The sequence below is a fragment of the Lepidochelys kempii genome, chromosome 3 (genome assembly GCF_965140285.1).
Source record: "Lepidochelys kempii isolate rLepKem1 chromosome 3, rLepKem1.hap1, whole genome shotgun sequence".
Taxonomy (NCBI): Eukaryota; Metazoa; Chordata; order Testudines; family Cheloniidae; genus Lepidochelys; species Lepidochelys kempii.
Genome location: NC_136382.1, coordinates 9,162,779 through 9,182,549, shown reverse-complemented (window position 1 = coordinate 9,182,549; position 19,771 = coordinate 9,162,779). Strand labels below are relative to the sequence as shown.

Below are 19,771 nucleotides of genomic sequence, written 5' to 3'. Positions count from 1 at the left end.
AGCTCCAATTGCCACTGCAATATCTCCTCTTGGATGGCCTGCTGGCATCTCAAAGTCGATGGGTCTTAGTCATCCTGATGAATCTTGCCTGTTGTCCAAAACTGGGAGGATCTTTCCTCTCTCTTTTTCCATGTGCTCAATGCTGAGAACTACTGTTCTTCAAATACTTGTACACATGGATGCCATTCTAGGAGCATGTGCCTCCCCATGATCCTGTGGGCATAAAGGATGGAATGGGCCCAAATGCCTCTCAGTTTCTTCTTATCGCCTATGGCAGTAAAACAGAACTTGTGTCCACCTGCTACCCTTTAGCACTTTTCTGTTAGTTAGAAGCAGTTTAGTTCTTAACATTTCACTTTATTTAGCCCGTTGGCAAAATAGTAGAAATAGTTGTTAGGGGGCTTATTCCTTCACCCACTTACTTCCCTGGTCCTTCTCGCATGAACAGAGAGCAACAATACCCAAAGTCCAAAGGTGCAAACAATTCAATGTTTATTGGGGTGAACTTCCAGCAAGCATGATTCCAGTTTCCTTCCTTAGTGTCCCCCTTCCCAACTCTGACACCACGGAGCCTTACACCTGTGTCCCTGTTCCCATTCCTGCCCTTAGCCAAACATGATTCTAATTTCCCCACTCCCATTCCCTGTTCCCATTTCCCCCTTTAGCAAAACATGATTCCAGTTTCCCCACCCCCATTCCCTGTTCCCATTTCCCCCTTCACACCCACCCACCCACCCACTCACTTCCTGATTGACTGCAGACTATATAGTAAAACTTGAGTTCTGCTTAGCTATACCTTAACCAATCATTTTCCTGAAATGTAACTAACCAATCCTAACCTATTGTAACATGATTATGTAACCAATTATATCCCACCACTTTAATTAGTTTACACCCAGCAAAATTAATTATAGAGATTATACAGACAAACAATAGCAAAGTGGGAACTATAATGACAAAACAATACAGAAGTGAGGACTTCACATCCCAGTATTGATAAGTGAGTTCTTGCCAGACAGGATGCTATCAAACTAAGTTTCCTTTTACATCTTCTAGGCACTTCCCTTTCTCTGGAGGTGATAGGCATTATCAGGACAGGAGTGTATTCCTAGCAGCCCAATAGCACCTTCTTTCAATGTGACTAGTTTGGAATGTGAGGATGTGACCGGTCGCTTCCCAGCTTATGGCTGCCTCTGTTGCTTAGTCAAAGGCCTTAGCCTAAGCTCAGGGCCTCAGACTGTCACAGTAAGAGAAGGACCTTTCACTGGCAGACAGTGATTTTGATTCTTTCTTTTATACCTCTAACTAGCCAAGTGATAAGAATACACCTGAATTCTTAAAGTACAGGCCTTTGCAGACAGGCCTGAATATCTATATCCTAACACTAGGGTTTTAGAAAATCTGAGACTCCTCAGTACTGAAGCATCGACCTTATAGCTGTGGCACGGTTTCCAGGCTTTAAGTCCTGCCCTTCCTATGAGGCAGCAATGCCCCTGTATGAGGGGCATTCTCAAGGCCTCTTTTGCCTTGGAGAAGACCCCATTCCTGACAAGTGCTCCATCTGTAGAACTTTCTCCAAATGGATCCAGAAAGCCCGAGTCACTTGGCTGAAATTATTTCTATTGGAGCGATCAATGAAGGGCACTTTTGACTCAGAGAATCATGAGTTGAAAGATGATTCAGCAATTCATAAACTGCATTTGGCCAGTGCTCTGATAAGCTATCCATGGTACCTAAGTCTCCATAGCTACCAAAAGGCCTCAGACTTTGTCTAGAGGTAGCAAATGATCAGTACAGACCTCCGGGGATCAGTCAGTTGCTCCTGCTGACTGGCAGAAAGGAGCACTATCCTAAGACCCAAACGTAGCATCAATCACTTTTCCTGGTACCATCAAAGCACAGTTCCTTTTTCAAAGCCTGACCTACAACCTGGATCAGTTCTACTGCCTGACGCATGCTCTTCAGCACTGGCACCATGGCAATTGAGCTCCGTCACCGACCTTTCTATATTGGTACCAGCTACCTCATTACCATTTGCACTGATGATGTTCTCACTGGTGTGAGAGATGAGACCCTCACAGGCCCTGATCTCTACAGTACCCCTTTCTTCAGAACCGCCTTTTTCAGTACTGTCTGTATTTACAACTTCTAGAGACCTAGCTATTATGCCTGAACTAAAATCTCCTAAATTAGCTCCACCATCTCACATTAAATCATGATCTGCTAGGGCCCAAGCAACCTCACTGGCATACTTGAGGAATATTTCTGTTTCAGAAATTTGCAGGGCTGCCAATTAGAGACTCAGTACATATTATTGTTCAGCACTACTTGTTAGTTACAGCTACTGGATCTGGTGTCCAGTTTGGTAAAGCGGTCCTGAAATCTTTATTTAAGTAGACTCCAAGCTCCAACCTCCTTAGGGTGATAAACCCTAGCTAATCACCTAGGGTGGGATTTGTGTGGACAAAAACTTGAAAAAAGAATGGTCACTTATGGTAACCATGGATGTTTGAGATGTTGTATTCACGTGGATTCCACAACCTGTCCTCCCTTCCCACTACTGTGGAGTCTTTTAGCTTTGGGGTTCTGTATTCGCAAAGGAACGGAAGCAGTTGGGCCTGCTCCACCTTTTATGCCCGGGGGTGGGGGGGTACAAAAGTCTGTGGTGTGCAGACATCATATCAACGGATGCTGCAGGCCAAAGTGCACATAGGGTGCATGCAAGCCTAAATGGGATCCAAGTGAACAAAACTTCTCTAAGAACACTTACTGTACAGCAAGTAATTTTTCCTCTTCAACTTCTTCCTTCCTTTAGTGCAGGCCCTCTCTAGATCCCACCACTTAATATCTCCACATTTCATCCCTATCTGCAATGCTAAAACACTAGCCCATTCTCTAATTACTTCTCTCCTTGACTGCTGGGTATCTGCCATAATCCAGTTTCTTTTTCTTCCATCTCTCTTCCTTCCAAGTGTATAGAACACAACAAGCAAAGTCATCTTCGTTTCTTCCTGATCTTATCTCCTTTCATACTACTTGAACCTATACACTAGCTTTCCTTCAGCCCAAAGAGCAAGGCTGTCCACATCCATCTGTTCTCATTATATTCTGCTCTCCCTCCCTTTCATGCAAACTTCAATCTTGAATTCTACTTTAGAAGGCCACGAAGTCTTCCTTGATTTTTGGGTTAGAAGGTGCCAGTATGATCATCTAGTCAGACCATGCATAATTATAGAATTTAACTCAGTGATTCTTGCAATTAGTACTCAGTGGTTGTAAGCGGACAAAGGAGTCTGCCAGTGTCAATGGGAGCTGATGATGCCCAGCACCTTGTGGGATTGAGCATTCAATTCAACTGAAAACATTTTGGGGCATGGGTTCTGTCCTTAATTTTGCACATTCTACGTACTGCAAAGCATTGTATATGCTGGCATGCTGTATAAGTATTAGCAGAATCTCCACAAAACTTTTGAAAATATAAACTTACTTTTCTTCTAGGGTCGATGGGAGAGCCAGCAAGATATATCCAAAATTTCAACACATTCTGGTGGGATGACCCCGTCTCGTACATCTTTGTCAGGCTCTACTCAGCAAACCCATTCTAATGATCCAGGTAACAGCTTTCCCAAAGGTAAATTGGCTATGGTAAAAGTTTAAAGTGAAATATTCTATTTGGAACTTCAGGAGAAAAGGGGGTGGAGGTAGTCCCCTGGATATACAGTTAGAATTTAAAAAAAGAGAAAAAAAAAAGAATGCTTATTGAGTTCTACTGTTGTGCTCTGTACTGTGCAAACATGCATTAAGCATCAGTAAGAACTTAACATTCACTGTCCTGAGTATCTGCTCTACCCGTTGTCTTTCTTTACTTTGATATGAGGAAACCACAGCTCTGCAAACCCTGGCTGGTATGATGAGTGTTTAATGGTGCCCACTGTTTGTGAAGACACAGTCCTTGCCTCCAGAAGCTGAAATTCTTAAATAACAGACAAAGAAATTCAGAAACATAATAATACACCATATGTTGCAAGTAAAATTTGCAAAGGCTGCAAAGCTACCAACGTATTAGAAAATAACAAAGAGCAGATCGGGGTGGATATTTTGCATATAGAGCTCAATGTATAACGGAAGAGTGCAGTGATAAAGTCTGTTTTATGTACTAGTTATAACTAGTGTTTTTCTCAAGGGGGATGAGAACAGAGTGACAACAGTAGAGTAAAGGAACAGGTATGAGCTGGGAGAGCTCTATGACCCTGCTTATGTACCAATGCAGTCAAAATTACTTACTTCTAATCCATGTAGCTATTTCTAGGGTGTGATTTAGTAATCAAGTTTACCTTTTTAAAGTTTTGCAGTTGTATAGTAATATTTTATCATCTGTGTTGCTTGTTTCTGGATTTTAAAATTCTACTACTGCAACTCTTAAAGCATTTAGTGTTTCCGAATCCATGTGTGTATCTTAAGCCTTGGCATCCTATGTGAGAGCGGGAGCTCTTATCCCTGTTTGACAGAAGGGCAAACTGAGCCTCAGAGAGTTTGTCTCTTGCCCAAGATCACACATTAATTCAGTGGAAGAGCTGGGAATAGGAACAGGAGTCCTGACTACTAGTCCTTTGTTGCTCTGACCTCTAGTCAACTCCCTCCCTAGTGCTGATTACAACATTAGAAGGTTCATAGGTTTTCTATTGTGAAAGAATCACAGCTGTTGATTACACTTTTTTAAAAAAACTTTGTTGACAGGACTCAGTAGCCTGGCTGCCTCCTACCTGAATCCAGTAAAATCCTTCGTGCCTCAGATGCCAAAGCTGCTTAAGTCTCTCTTTCCTGCTAGAGATGAGAAAAAGAGCAGGCAGACCTCTCCTCTTGCCCAGCAGGTAAAGAAATATATATATACGCACCCACACACAACAATATTGGTGAGCACTGTTATAATGACTTGCTGGCAGAAAGCTGTTTTGTATGTTGCTGTAGGCAAACCAAGCTTTTAGTCATAGTAAAAGCTTATATGATACATTTCCCCTCCACTCTATCCAGAGATAGTGGAGAGCTGTTTTAACTTATTGGTACTCTCAGCCCACTTGGCTTTTTAAAAGTGCCAAGTGTGCTACTAATGTGATTTATGGTAATACCACTTGCAGCAACAATAGTAAAATTTATGAAGTGCACTTAGTGTTGTTTGTATATTGCCAAGTGGAAAATGTAATTCTATTTTTAATTCCTGATTTCGTTTCCCATCACCCACCCTTTAGCACCTTTTCCCTCTGACTCGCGCAATGCACTTGGAGCAGTAGTTTTTATTTCTATCCCCGTCTATTCCGCATGCCAGAGAAGCACCTCATCTTTTTCATATGCTGTGTAAGTCTCCACCTGTTCCAGATTCAGCCCTTGTGCTCCAGGTAGCAATGAATGCATAGTTAAATATCAGAAAACACTATCCTTTATTTTAGAGAGACATTTATAGCATAATAGAAGTGCTCAGATACCCCAGTGATGGGCACAGCACAGGGACATGAATGTGAGAGAATATTATTTCTGACTATTAAAAATAAATAAATTGGCTAATGCATAAATAGCAATGTACAGAGTTTCTAACATTTGGTTATATTGGAAAGCAACCCAAGGTTTTCCAAGACTATTGGATCAATATAATGAAATGAAATGATAAAATTAATACAAGCTTAATACTTTTAGTTTTCTTAATGTAACAAGTCAGCTGCATTACAAACTCAGGTCACCTACTGTCCATAAGAAACATACATATATTCTTCATTGCTCTGTCAGTAAATGAACTGAGCTTCCTAATCCCCATTGGGAACAGCAATACATAGAAGAAAAAGCAGTAATTGAAGCAGAGCTATAGAGCTAGCTTCCTCCTGTATGGCACCAAAAGATAAATATCAACTGTTGGAGTGTGACTTGTTTTTTAAAACATAAATGATATTGTAACTTCACATGATCTTACTTGCACTTCATTTATAATGGGCCTGATATAAACATGGACTCATGGGTTAAATGCAGGCCGAAGGAATGTAAACAAAGGGTATTAGTGATAAATGACAATGTATTGAGCAGGAGGTGCTACAGGGGTCAGTGTCAATTGTTCAGCTTTAAGCCCTTTTTAATCTGGCAGAGGCGTATGGTAAATTTGCCAACTCCTGCAGATGTTACTGAAGTGGGAGGTGATGCACATTCCACTGAAGACTAAAACACAATAAAAAAGATGTGGCCAGGGAAGAAATGATACTGAACCTAGAAAAATACCAGCTGGTGCACCTTGAGGTACAGTGGCAGGACAAAACTCTCTGACCTCCAATGGCAAGGAAGATAATGGAAATGGTGTCATGCCAGCGATGGTAGCAAATGGCCAACTAGAAAATATTGCTGCCAAAAAAAAAAAAAAAGCCAATGTGAAATTCCGGTGGCACTTGCAAAGGAATTTCATCACTTAAGAGGGAATTGATGGGCTTCCTTCTGGTACAGAGTGCACCTTGAATATTGCGCGCCATGAGCAGGGTGCCCTTTAGGTGCCGTATAAATACCCAATTATCAGAAAGCAATCAACAAATTGGAGGGAATTAGAGAAGAGCAACAAAAATGACTAGAAGGCTGGAGGGATTGATTTACGAGGGAAGAGTAAAATATCTAAATTGGTTTGGCTTCACGAAAGGAAAAATAACAGGTAGAAATGTGACACGTCTACAAGCATTTGAATGCAAATAATGAAGAGGGAGACTGATTGCTTAGAGTTCAGGGGGATATAACTAGAAGAAGAGGGATGAAATTAAGCAACGGGAAACTTTAGAAATTTTTGTTGATACTAATTGAAAAGTAAGATCTATTAGATAATAGAGTCTAATAGATTATGAAAGGAAGTAGTGGAAGGCCTTATCTCAAAAATACACATCAGTCCACAGACATTAACAAGAAATAGTTTTCAATTACTTGGACAAGTGACAGCATGTACCTTTGTGACACAATATGCCACGTTATGCGTTGGTGTTTCCAGGGTTGGCTCAGGATGGTTTATACGCTGGACAAACACAACCTGAACAAGCTGGTGTCAGTCCCTTATCAGGTATGAGACTCTCCCAACTTGTGGAAAGACCTACACAATGTTTGTGCAGGTGTTCCATTCATCCAAGTCTTCCCAACCATCACCATAATGACAGATGTGACTCTGGCAGGTTGGGAAGGGCATTTAGGGATCCATACCATTCAGGGCACAGTTACATATCAACCTCCTGGAGGTGAAGGCAGTAAGGAATGCCTGTATCCACTTCCTGCCATTAGTCAGCAACAGATCCACAAAAATCATGACAATGTAGCCTGCATGTTCTATATCAGCTGGCAGGGGAAATGAGATACTCTTCTCTTTGTGCTGAAGCAATGAGGCTATGGAACTGGTATATAGCCAACCACATCCTAATTTCAGCAGCCTACTTCCTGGGCATACAAAACATGTAGGCCAATGACCTCAGCAGGCACTTCTTCCAGGACTATGAATCGGAGTTGGACTCCAAGATTCTCAATCACATTTTTGTGAGTTGGGGCATTCCAAAAGTGCATCTCTTTGCCACAACTACGAACAGGAAGCACAAACTATTTTGCTTGAAAGGGGGTTTGGGCCCTCACTCACTGGGAGATGCTTTCCTCATTTGTGGATGAGAGGCCTTCTGTATGCATTTCTTCCAATGGCCCTGAGATTGAAAGTGGTAAACAAGATCAAGCAAGACAAAGCCAAGATCATAGTAATAGTTCGAACATGACCCAGACAACCCTGGTACTCTTTCTGGTTTGTCCAGCTATGAGTCTTTCATCCATTTCCAACCTTCCCCACCAAGATAACAGTAGACTCTGTCCCAACCTGGGAATTCTTCGCCTCCAGGCTTGGTTAATGGATTGTTCGCAGGAATAGAGATTTCCTGTTCTGCAGAGGTATAGCAGATATTAAATAGTAGGAAAAGATCTATGCATCATACTTACTTGCAGAAATGGAAAAGATTTCACCACTGGTGTGATCAGTGATATCTATTGTCCGTTCATTCTTCACTTTCTGCAGCCTTTGAGTATCTGCTGGAATTCGTCAGAATTATCTATGAGTTCTGTCAGGGTTCGCTTGGTGGCTCTCAGTCTTTCATTCCCCAATTGAGGGATTCACAGTGTTTGTTCATTCACCATGACAAAATTCATTATGGGATTGAGGAACCTTTATCCTTACGTTAGAGAACCCACTCCTATATGGGATTTAAATTTCATACTCAAATGTCTTATGAAATCCCCTTTCAAATCTATTCTCTTCTTCACCTATCCATGAAAATGGCTTTCTTGGTGCCCATCACTTCTGCTTGAAGAGTTGGGGAAATGGGGTCTTTATTAGTGGATCCTCTCTTTACAGTGTCCTTGAAAGGTAGTCTCATCACATTCACATCCTAAACTTCTACCTAAGGTATTGTTTGAATTTCATATCAATCAAGTCATCCATCTCCCAGTTTTCTTCCTGAAACCACACCAGAGCAGGGAGGATGCTGCCTTCCATACCCTAGGCATCAGGGGGTGTTGGCCTTTTATTTGAACAGAACCAGATCATTTAAAAAGTCTCCAAGATGTGTCAATAGCTGACAGGTCCAAATGTCCACAGTCTCCATCTAGAAACTTGCCAGATGGATTTCTGGGTGTATTATTTCTTCCTATGCATATGCCTGTTTATCTCTTCTTAGAGTATTAGCCCATTCCATGAGGTCTCTCTCTACCTCTCTGACATGGTTCCCATTGTTGAGATCTTCAAGGCTGCAATTTGGTCTTCAGTACATACATTTTCCAAGTACCACACAGTGGTTCATTCTTCCAGACCAAATGCTGTCTTTGGGAATGCAGTCTTCTCTTCAGTATTGGACTCAACTCCGAAGCTACCTCCTCCTGTTGAGGATACTGCTCTGAAGTCAGTTGAAGTGGGGGCACTTCTCAAAGGAGGAGAGGTTACTCACCCTGTGCAATAATTGGAGTTCTTCAAGATGAGTGTCCCTCCATTTGGCATTGGAGTTTTCTCTACATGACTCTTTGAGGGCAGTCTGCCCGTACAGCCCTATATGTCCTTGGTGCAGAACACCAGGGTGTGTAGTGCACATGTGCGGGCCAAACAGCCACTGCGACCAAAAATCTCCGATCAAAGGTGCATGGGGCATAAGCCTGTTTGAAGTGGAGCACCCATCTCAAACTCCACCTACTGCACAAGGTGAGTACCTCTCCTTCACCATGACTAAGCAGTTCTCAGAGAGTGGGCAAGTGTATGTTCCCAAATTTAAACATATTTTCTTTTGGTGAAGCCATAACTTGAAAAGCTCGAATACTAATCTACAGCAAAAACCAAAGGTTTTGAGTACTTGTTCTGAAAATTATCAAAAATTTTCAACAGTAGATTCTTATTTCCTCCATATACTTTTGCTTAAGTAGGCATCTGCCTTAAAGTAAGATACGTTTTTGTATGTGTTTCCTTAGCAAGATGGTCTCTTCCAGTTCCATTTTTTGTTTGTAATCAATTGCTGTCTGGGTTCCAGAAATGCAAAGACATTACAGTGAAGCTGGTGGCAGTTGTCAAAATTGCTGTCTTTGACCTTCTGATGCAAGTTTAGTAACTAATCTGGAGAATAATGAACCGCAATTAATGAAACCTGCTCTCGTATTCAAGTGTGTTTCTCAGACAGCACATAAAATAATTGAAAGAACTTCCTGCTCTCTAATTAGTTAGATTGAATTAATTTGGCATAATAGGATTCTTCGTGTAACTAGCAGATCAGCTTCCGATGAAGCTGTTTATATACCTAAAAGATTGGCTGCTGATGAAGCTGTTTATATACTTTTAAGTTAGAAAATACACATTCTCTCTGACTAATCTGGTGCCTTTAAATTAATTGCCAGTATTTCGTTAATAAAAAGCAGCTATATTCTTTAACCATTTGTGATTATTTGACTCGTTCTGTACTTTCCATTGTTCGTTCTTAAAACAAGTTAGTGATGCCACATGCAGAATTTGTTTTTTTCCATTCTTCTTGTTGATGGGGAGAATTAATTATTTTAAATTCCATGTGTGGAGGAGGGAAGGGTGGGGGTTGAATCTTTCTAGTTTCTAGCTATATATTTGCTTAATTATATTAGGTGCGTGTAGTTGAAGCTTTATTTCTTTATTAGCATATTGTTGATTCCATAGTCTGAGCAAGACAAATTTATTCTTCACATTGTGACCATTTTGGTCTGTCTGAACTGCTCATGTAGTGGCATTTTAAGATATCACTGTGTGTTGGTATTTACAATGTACATATCAAAGTGCAGTCCATACCTTTTCAGAGTCATTGCAGTGGCAAAAGCAGACTCCTCAGGCTGGTGTGAACTTATTCAACGGTTTTAAAATATTTCTGAAGATTCATTTTTTCCCTCTCCAGATACTAATATGAGGGGAGCCACAGAAGTATCTGAGTGCCTAGGTGAATAGATTTTGTTAGCATATTGCTGAAATGAAACGTATTTTTGTGTCACAGCTCCCTTACAGAAGAATCTCTTGTCTGAGTTTCTGTATTCTAATGTCATAATTCATTGCTGTCTGGTTGTGTTCCAGAAATGCAGCGATATGGCACGGGAGAAGAGGGCAGCTAACAAAATTGTTGTCTTTGACCTTCTGACACAGGTTTAGTAACTAATGTAGAAAATAATGAAACCCACCCAGATAAGCAAACGGCTTTCTTTGGCATACATACAATTATTTATGTAGTGCCATAGATGTGCATGATTCTTAGCATGATTGAAAGGACTTCTGTCCCCTAATCAAATATAAATAATTTGGGATCATAAAATCCTTTTTTTAAACATATGTCTAAAAGGCTTTTTTAAAGGTTTGAATAATCATTTGTGTGCTTTAATCAGCGTGGCTCAACAGATCCTTCATGGCCAACTGAGCTAATATGCATCTAATTCTTGTTGACTGAGTTGTTAAGGCATCAGTTTCTTGCCAAATTCAGCTTCCCATATCATCCTTTTAAATACAGTTGTAATGAGAATGATTATGTAAAGCTAATTTTTAAAGCAAACTAGTGAAACTCAGAAAATCTGAAATTTTTAAAAATCTTGTTACAAATTAACCTTTTAATCTTTCTGCTTGGAATTAGGAATGAAATAAATTAACTGAACAAGCAACAATATATATTTAATTTTGCACTAAATACAATGTGTGTGTAGCTCATGAAAGTAAATCTTAGGTTCTCAAACTGACAAATTTACATTTAATGAAATTATTATTGGATGTTATACCCAAGTAAAGAATTTTTCAGCAGCTTTTTTGAAATGGCTGTTTGACTGTAGTGCTGTCAGACTGACAATCCTTGCAGCTGAAGTCCATCCCCATCTTCAGAGAAGGCGCAGCATGGGCAACAGCAGTGGAAACTCCCTGATTAATGCCCTGCTAGTGTGCTTTAACCATGACCTCAAGGGACAACTTCTAAATTGGAGGGTAATTCTAGGATCCCTGGCCCAATCAGTCCTTGCCCTCTCTTTTGATACAGTGAATGGGCAAACAAGTGCCTATTATGGTGGAGGTTTTTGTGATATGATCACCTGCCTACTGGGATCTGGTATTCTCAGTCCAACTCATTTCACATAGGTCTACAAACCTTGCAGAATCAAGCCCCAGATTAATAGTAAGATCTGGAGCACTCCAGCGAAGCATATAAGTATGTGTTTAACAGGTCTACTTGTGTGCTTAACTTTAACTTCAGTGGGACTAATCACATGCTTAAAACTAAGCATTTTAGGATTTAATCCAGTGACCTAGAGTTGAAAAGCTCTGTTTTTCATTACCAGTCCCCCAAGCCATCCTATCTCCTTTCAAGCAACTTTTTAAAGAAGTGACTTAATATTTCTTTTTATCACTGTAAGTCTCTTAATTAGAATTCATATGATTTTTAAATTTCTGAACTAGAGAACTATTTAACAGGACACGTATAGTAGACTTTTCTAGGTCACAATATAGTGATTGGCTACACAGTTGTGAAGTCTCCAAATGTCCTACACAATTATTTATATTTTTAACATGAATAACTCTTTTTTATAAAATCTAAAACAAATTGTGTTTAGCAACTCTTACTGGGTAGCTATTACCAAACTGGGTTCTTTGACATTCTCTTTCGGTCAAGGTTTGTCAATTCATTGTAGATCATATGCCAGAAATTATCTCTATGGGAGGCCTGAATGAATAGACCAAGGGCCATATTCTGACTCTCAAATGTATGTGCAGCCACTGTTTACTTTAGTGGGAACTCTTCTCAAGCATTTGAATACGGAATGTGGCTCTGGATGCAGAGACCTATATTTCATCCAGTGCATGTCTTCTCATAAACACAAGTTGTTATAACAAATTGCATTAATACTTATCATTTCCCCCCAACTAACTTGACTACGGTTCATAACAAATATTTGTTTTAATACCTTTACTACCCGATGAGAGTAAAAAGTATCTTACCAATCCGTTTCCTACCAACAGCAAAGTTGGTTAAGTGCCACTTTTGATAATTGCTTTTTTGCTCCATACTTTAAAAAAAAGTTGTCTGGCAAAGGTATCTTAAGAGTTTTTGTGTGTGTCATACTTTCAGGAGGAGAATGGTATTTTAGCAGTTGATGAGGAATGATAAAACTGTTGTATTTCTTTTGTTTGATATCAACAGGGCTTTTAAATTTTATGGATTTACATGCTGTAAAGACTGAAGGTTTTTGATAAAATACAGGAAAGTGTGGGGTTTTCTATTTTTTTGAAGGCCAGGTGAATAATGCTAAAAATAAAAAGAAAAGGAGTACTTGTGGCACCTTAGAGACTAACAGATTTATTTGAGCGTAAGCTTTTGTGAGCTACAGCTCACTTCATCGGATGCATTCAGTGAAAAATACAGTGGGGAGATTTATATACACAGAGAACATGAAACAATGGGTGTTACCATACACACTGTAATGAGTGGTCAGGTAAGGTGAGCTATTACCTGCAGGAGAGCGGGGGGGGTGGGGGAGAGAACACCTTTTGTAGTGATAATCAAGGTGGGCCATTTCCAGCAGTTGACAAGAACGTGTGAGGGACAGTGTGGCGGGGGGTTGGGGGGGAGGAGAGATAAATATGGGGAAATAGTTTTACTTTGTGTAATGACCCGTCCACTCCCAGTCTTTATTCAAGCCTAAGTTAATTGTATCCAGTTTGCAAATTAATTTCAATTCAGCAGTCTCTCGTTGGAGTCTGTTTTTGAAGTTTTTTGTTGAAGAATTGCCAATTTTAGGTCTGTAATCGAGTGACCAAAGAGATGAAGTGTTCTCCAACTGGTTTTTGAATGTTATAATTCTTGACATCTAATTTTTGTCCATTTATTCTTTTACGTAGAGACTGTCCAGTTTGGCCATTGTACATGGCAGAGGGGCTTTGCTGGCACATGATGGCATATATCACGTTGGTAGATGTGCAGGTGAACGAGCCTCTCATAGCGTGGCTGATGTCATTGGGCCCTATGATGGTGTCCCCTGAATAGATATGTGGACACAGTTGGCAACGGGCTTTGTTGCAAGGATAGGTTCTTGTGTTCTGTTGTGTGGTGTGTGATTGCTGGTGAGCATTTGCTTCAGGTTGGGGGGCTGTCTGTAAGCAAGGACTGGCCTGTCTCCCAAGATCTGTGAGAGTGATGGGTCATCCTTCAGGATAGGTTATAGATCCTTGATGATACGTTGGAGAGGTTTTAGTTGGTGGCTGAAGGTGATGGCTGTTATTGTCTTTGTTGGTCCTGTCCTGTAGTAGGTGACTTCTGGGTACTCTTCTGGCTCTGTCAATCTGTTTCTTCACTTCCGCAGGTGGGTATTGTAGTTGTAAGAATGCTTGATAGAGATCTTGTAGGTGTTTGTCTCTGTCTGAGGGGTTGGAGCAAATGTGGTTGTATCGTAGAGCTTGGCTGTAGACGATGGATCATGTGGTGTGGTCTGGATGAAAGCTGGAGGCATGTAGGTAGGCATAGCAGTCAGTAGGTTTCCGGTTTAGGGTGGTGTTTATGTGACCATCGCTTATTAGCACCGTAGTGTCCGGGAAGTGGATCTCTTGTGTGGACTGGTCCAGGCTGAGGTTGATGGTGGGATGGAAATTGTCGAAATCGTGGTGGAATTCCTCAAGGGCTTCTTTTCCATGGGTCCAGATGATGAAGATGTCATCAATGTAGTGCAAGTAGAGTAGGGGCGTTAGGGGACGAGAGCTGAGGAAGCGTTGTTCTAAGTCAGCCATAAAAATGTTGGCATACTGTGGGGCCATGCGGGTACCCATAGCAGTGCCACTGATTTGAAGGTATACATTGTCCCCCAAATGTGAAATAGTTATGGGTGAGGACAAAGTCACAAAGTTCAGCCACCAGGTTTGCCGTGACATTATCGGGGACGGCGTCATGTTCATGACGGCTTGTCGTCCATCTTTGTGTGGAATGTTGTTGTAGAGGGCTTCTACATCCATAGTGGCCAGGATGGTGTTTTTAGGAAGATCACCGATGGATTGTAGTTTCCTCAGGAAGTCAATGGTGTCTCGAAGATAGCTGGGAGTGCTGGTAGCGTAGGGCCTGAGGAGGGAGTCTACATAGCCAGACAATCCTGCTGTCAGGATGCCAATGCCTGAGATGATGGGGTGTCCAGGATTTCCAGGTTTATGGATCTTGGGTAGCAGATAGAATACCCCTGGTTGGGGTTCCAGGGGTGTGTCTGTGCAGATTTGTTCTTGTACTTTTTCAGGGAGTTTCTTGAGCAAATGGTGTAGTTTCTTTTGGTAGCCCTCAGTGGGATCAGAGGGTAATGGCTTGTAGAAAGTGGTGTTGGAGAGCTGCCTAGCAGCCTCTTGTTCATATTCCGACCTATTCATGATGACGACAGCACCTCCTTTGTCAGCCTTTTTGATTAAGATGTCAGAGTTGTTTCTGAGGCTGTTGATGGCATTGTGTTCTGCACGGCTAAGGTTATGGGGCAAGTGATGCTGCTTTTCCACAATTTCAGCCCGTGCACGTTGGCGGAAGCACTCTGTCAGAGGCTCAGTCAGCTGCACATCTACCAATGTGATCTATGCCATCATGTGCCAGCAATGCCCCTCTGCCATGTACATTGGCCAAACTGGACAGTCTCTACGTAAAAGAATAAATGGACACAAATCAGACGTCAAGAATTATAACATTCAAAAACCAGTCGGAGAACAGTTCAATCTCTTTGGTCACTCAATTACAGACCTAAAAGTGGCAATTCTTCAACAAAAAAACTTCAAAAACACACTCCAGCGAGAGACTGCTGAATTGGAATTAATTTGCAAACTGGATACAGTTAACTTAGGCTTGAATAAAGACTGAGAGTGGATAGGTCATTACACAAAGTAAAACTATTTCCCCATATTTATCTCTCCCCCCGCCCTCCCCCCAGTGTTCCTCAGACGTTCTTGTCAGCTGCTGAAAATGACCCACCTTGATTATCACTACAAAAGGTTCCCCACCCTCCCCCCAGCTCTCCTGCTGACAATAGCTCACCTTACCTGATCACCCTCATTACAGTGTGTATTGTAACACCCATTGTTTCATGTTCTCTGTATATATAAATCTCCCCACTGTATTTTCCACTGAATGCATCCGATGAAGTGAGCTGTAGCTCACGAAAGCTTATGCTCAATAAATTTGTTAGTCTTTAAGGTGCCACAAGTACTCCTTTTTCTTTTTGCGGATACAGACTAACACGGCTGCTATGCTAAAAATAAAAGAACTGAAAAATGTCAAAATAAGAAAACTATTTAAGATCATTTTGATCACTTCTATAGCATTTTTTTATCCATAGATCTCAAAGCACTTTCCAAACGAGGATATTGTAACATCTGTATTTTACAGATGGGGAAACTGAGGCAGAGGTTGTGACACATGGTGTCACTGCCAGAGTTGAGAATGGAGTGCCTAAGTCTAAATGACATGCTCTGTCTGTTGGAACACGCTGCCTCTCCAAGACCCTAAATCACTAACAATACTTGTGTAGACTTATAATTATAACTCTTGGTGGTAAGGACTATGCTCTAGTAAATACTTGAAAGGTTGAGCCAGGAATGACGAGGGAAAAATAATGTCATTCTCCCTAGCTGCTCCTGCTTCAGATGCCACTCATAGTAGATTGTAAGGAGTAGAGATGTTACATATGATTACTAATCTTTTGATGGGTTCCCCAGTCTTGGTTTCCCCTCAGAGAGGTTCAGATGCAAACAGTCTCCAGCAGAGGGAGGAGCAGTTGCCATTAAAGCCAGGGAGGGGCTACCTGGCCTCACACCAATCAGAACAGACCAGGCCCTGCTGCTGTAGAGGAGACCAAGCTTGTTTGGGGGTGGAGAAGGTTAGGTGCCCTGCTGGGCTCTGCCGGATTGGGTCCTCCTTGGTGAGGCTCAGACGCCTTCCTGGGATTTACTCCTTGGCCTTTTAGTTCCAGGGATCAGGTTGGTGGGTGGAGAGGTGATACTCTCCTAAATGCCACCTTATTTATGACACCAAAATTAGCCATTGCTCACCATAAAAGGTGCAGATCTTATGCATAATTTAAAGATAGTCCCTTTCCTTTTTAATGTGCTTTGATCAGAAGTGAAATATTTAACAATGACAACAATTAAATAATCATTACTTCATAGAGATGAATGGGAGTAGTTCACACTTCTTCGAGTGATGATCCCTATTGTATTCCACTGAGGGTTTACACATTGCACCATGCGTTCAAAGCTGGAGATTTTTCAAGTAGCAGTGTCCATTAGTCCGCACACGTGCCCTTGCTTTGCCTTATGGTTTCATCCAAGGTGAGAAAGGGCGGGGTGGACCAACCATGTCACCAGTTCCTTCTAATCGACGCATGGTCCTGACCCGGACCATCAATGTTCTCTTGTGTGTGACGCACCTTTTAAAGAGAGTTTAGTTGTATATAATTTTACTAGTGCTATGCTGTTTTACTGTTTTAATAGTTATTTGGAGTAGAATTAGGACTTTGGGGGATCTGTTTCCGGGTAAACACCCAACACACACACACGGTTACTGGACTATGCCAAAGACCCTAGGCTTTAAAATCTCTGCCTCCTGCCCGTGTTCTTCTTTGGTCAGCGATAAACATCAATGCTGCTTGGGAGAAGCTCACATTTCATCCAGGTGAAGTATCAGCCAATCCTTCCCGAGCCATACCTGAGATGGGCAGGCTCTCCGCCTCAAGAAGCATCTCATGGAAGTCGCCATAAGACCTCATTTGGACCCAGGCTGGGAACTCCCCCATACATCACCTGATAACAGCCAGGATTAACGCTGCTGGCTATGGAGACTGAGTCTGGCTCTGTCAGTGCCAACACTATGGACCCCATGTCGGGGCCTAGTCTGGAGGTAAGGAAGCAGGCATGTAAACATGGCAGTAAGTCTTCCTCCAAACCAAAGAAATGGGATGCTTCCTCCGCAAGCACCAGCCATGGGGAAGCAGCGCACTCCAAGATGCATAAATACGACAAGAATCTGCACAAACCAGCAGATCTATCAGCACCAGGTAACGAGCCCAACACACCGTCAATGTAGGCCCACCCTTAAGGTATGGGATCCGCCCACCCCAGGAAAGTCCACCACTCTGGTGCCAATTCCCACTATAGAAAGAGTACCATTAACGCCAGGGAAATCGGGAAGGGCTCCAGAGCCCCAGGAACTGCTGTGGTAGAGCCAAGATCTCCATGCCTTCTGCTACCATCCACCTCTAGGGAGGCCAGATCTCCCACCCAGGACATGCTGCAGTCAAAACACCCTTCACCATGTCCTCCAATGGTCTACATTGGGGTGGGCAAACTTTTTGGCCCGAGGGCCACATCTGGGTATGGAAATTGTATGGCGGGACATGAATGCTCAAGAAATTGGGGGCTGAGGTCAGAAATGAGGAATTCAGGGTGCAGGAAGGGGCTCCAGGCTGGGGCAAGGGGGTGGGGCTGTGTATAAGGGGTTGGGGGTGCAGGAGGGAGCTCCAGTCTGGGACCGAGAGGTTCTGAGGGTGGGAGGAGAGATCAGGGCTGGGGTTGTGGGTTGAGGCACATGAGGGGGGTCGGGGTGCAGGCTCTGGGCAGTGCTTACCTCAAGGAGCTCCTGGAAGCAGCGGCATGTTCTCCCCCCTCACCCCCCCCGGCTCCTACATGGAGGCACGGCCAGGCGGCTGTGCACGCTGCACCGTCCCTGCAGCTCCCATTGCCCTTGGTTCCAAGCCAATGGGAGCTGCAGGGGTGGCGCTTGGGGCAGGGGCAGCATGCAGAGCCCCCTGGCTGCCCCTACATGTAGGAGCAGGAGCGGGGATATGCCAGTGCTTCTGGGAGCTGAACAGAGCCATGGCATGAGCAGAGCAGGGCAAACCCCCAACCCCTCTCCCTGGCTGGAGCACCGGAGCAGGGCAAGCCCTGGACCTCACTCCCCGGCGGGTGCTCAAGGTCCAGATTAAAATGTCTGATACGTCGGATGCAGCCCCCAGGCCGTAGTTTGCCCACCCCTGGTCTACATGCTTCCACTGGCTTCAACAGTACTGCCGATGGAACCAGTGTCTGAATTTTTGTACTCGGGGGATTCGGATGAAGTGCAGGGGCTACCCATCCCTTACTGCCACTATGAGTACCCGAAGAAGTGGTCTACATTGTGGCAATATCCTCCTCTCCAACCACAGAGGAGCTGCTGATTTCCTATGCCCTGGGGCCTGACGCAGCACCCTCCGGATCTGTCATGCTGGCCTCTTTTCTGGACTCTGGCCCCAGTACCCACCCTCAGAACTCACCCGTTCCATGAGGGAGACTTCTGTCTCCCTGTCTAGAGTGCCCTCAAGAAGACACTCCAAGCCAATCACGGAGGAGGAACCACTGAGTCCGGTTCCAGCAGCACAGCTGAAGCAGGACTGTTTTTTGTCGTCTGCACCAGATGTTGCAGACACTTTCGCTTCCCTCTCACCCCAGATGACTTTCAGCAGTTCCAAGATCTCCTGCGGAGGGTGGTGGGTGAACTTCACATCCCCCTGGAGGAGGTACAAGACACACAACATCAACTCCTGTGCATCCCTCACTCATCGGTACTAGGTTGCTCTGCCAGTCAACAATGCCGTCCTCCAACCAGCTCAAACAGTTTGGCATGCTCCGGCCACATGCACACCTACCCCCAAAGGGGCAGAAAAGAAATACTATGTACCAGCTAAGGGGTCTGAGTTTCTTTTTTCACTCCCCACCCCAGTTCCCTTGTGGTACAGGTTGCGACGGATCGGTCCAAACAGCAGTACCCACGCTCCACTCCAGCTGATTGGACCTTCTGGAATACAAAGTCTTCTCCTCAGCTTACCTCCAGTTCAGGATTTTGAATTATCAAGCATTGCTTGCCAAATACAACTTCCTGAACTACAGCAAACTGGAGGACTTTGCTGAAAAACTGCCACAACAAGATCGGGTCCAGTTCCCTCCTCAAGGACCACTCTGACAACAGCATCCTCACCTTAAAGGTAAACTCCTTTCTACAAAGAGGGGAGATAGAGCAGGTTCCTCCGGATTATCAAGGAATGGGGTTCTATTCAACTTACTTCCTAATACCAAAAAGAAGGGTGGATAGAAAGCAATCCTGGATCTCCGTTGTCTCAATTGGTTCATCTTCAAATCCAAGTTTCATATGGTCACCTTAGCAGCCATCATTCTGTCATCAGAAGAAGGCATGGGGTTTACGGCTTTCGATATGCGGAACAC

The 19,771-nt window shown here is 43.1% G+C and overlaps 1 protein-coding gene across 5 annotated transcripts in view; it reads left to right on the top strand.

Annotated features, from left to right (window-relative positions):
- The window catches only part of KIF13B (kinesin family member 13B), a 206,194-nt gene that overhangs the window by 173,415 nt on the left and 13,008 nt on the right, over positions 1–19,771 (top strand). For 4 of the 5 annotated variants that reach the window (XM_073335650.2, XM_073335649.2, XM_073335647.2 and 1 more), the window contains 2 exons: positions 3,499–3,631; positions 4,738–4,871. In XM_073335650.2, the coding sequence (XP_073191751.1) occupies positions 3,499–3,631; positions 4,738–4,871 (267 nt within the window). The remainder of the gene's footprint in view (positions 1–3,498; positions 3,632–4,737; positions 4,872–19,771) is intronic. The other variant, XM_073335648.2, reaches the window with a different exon arrangement.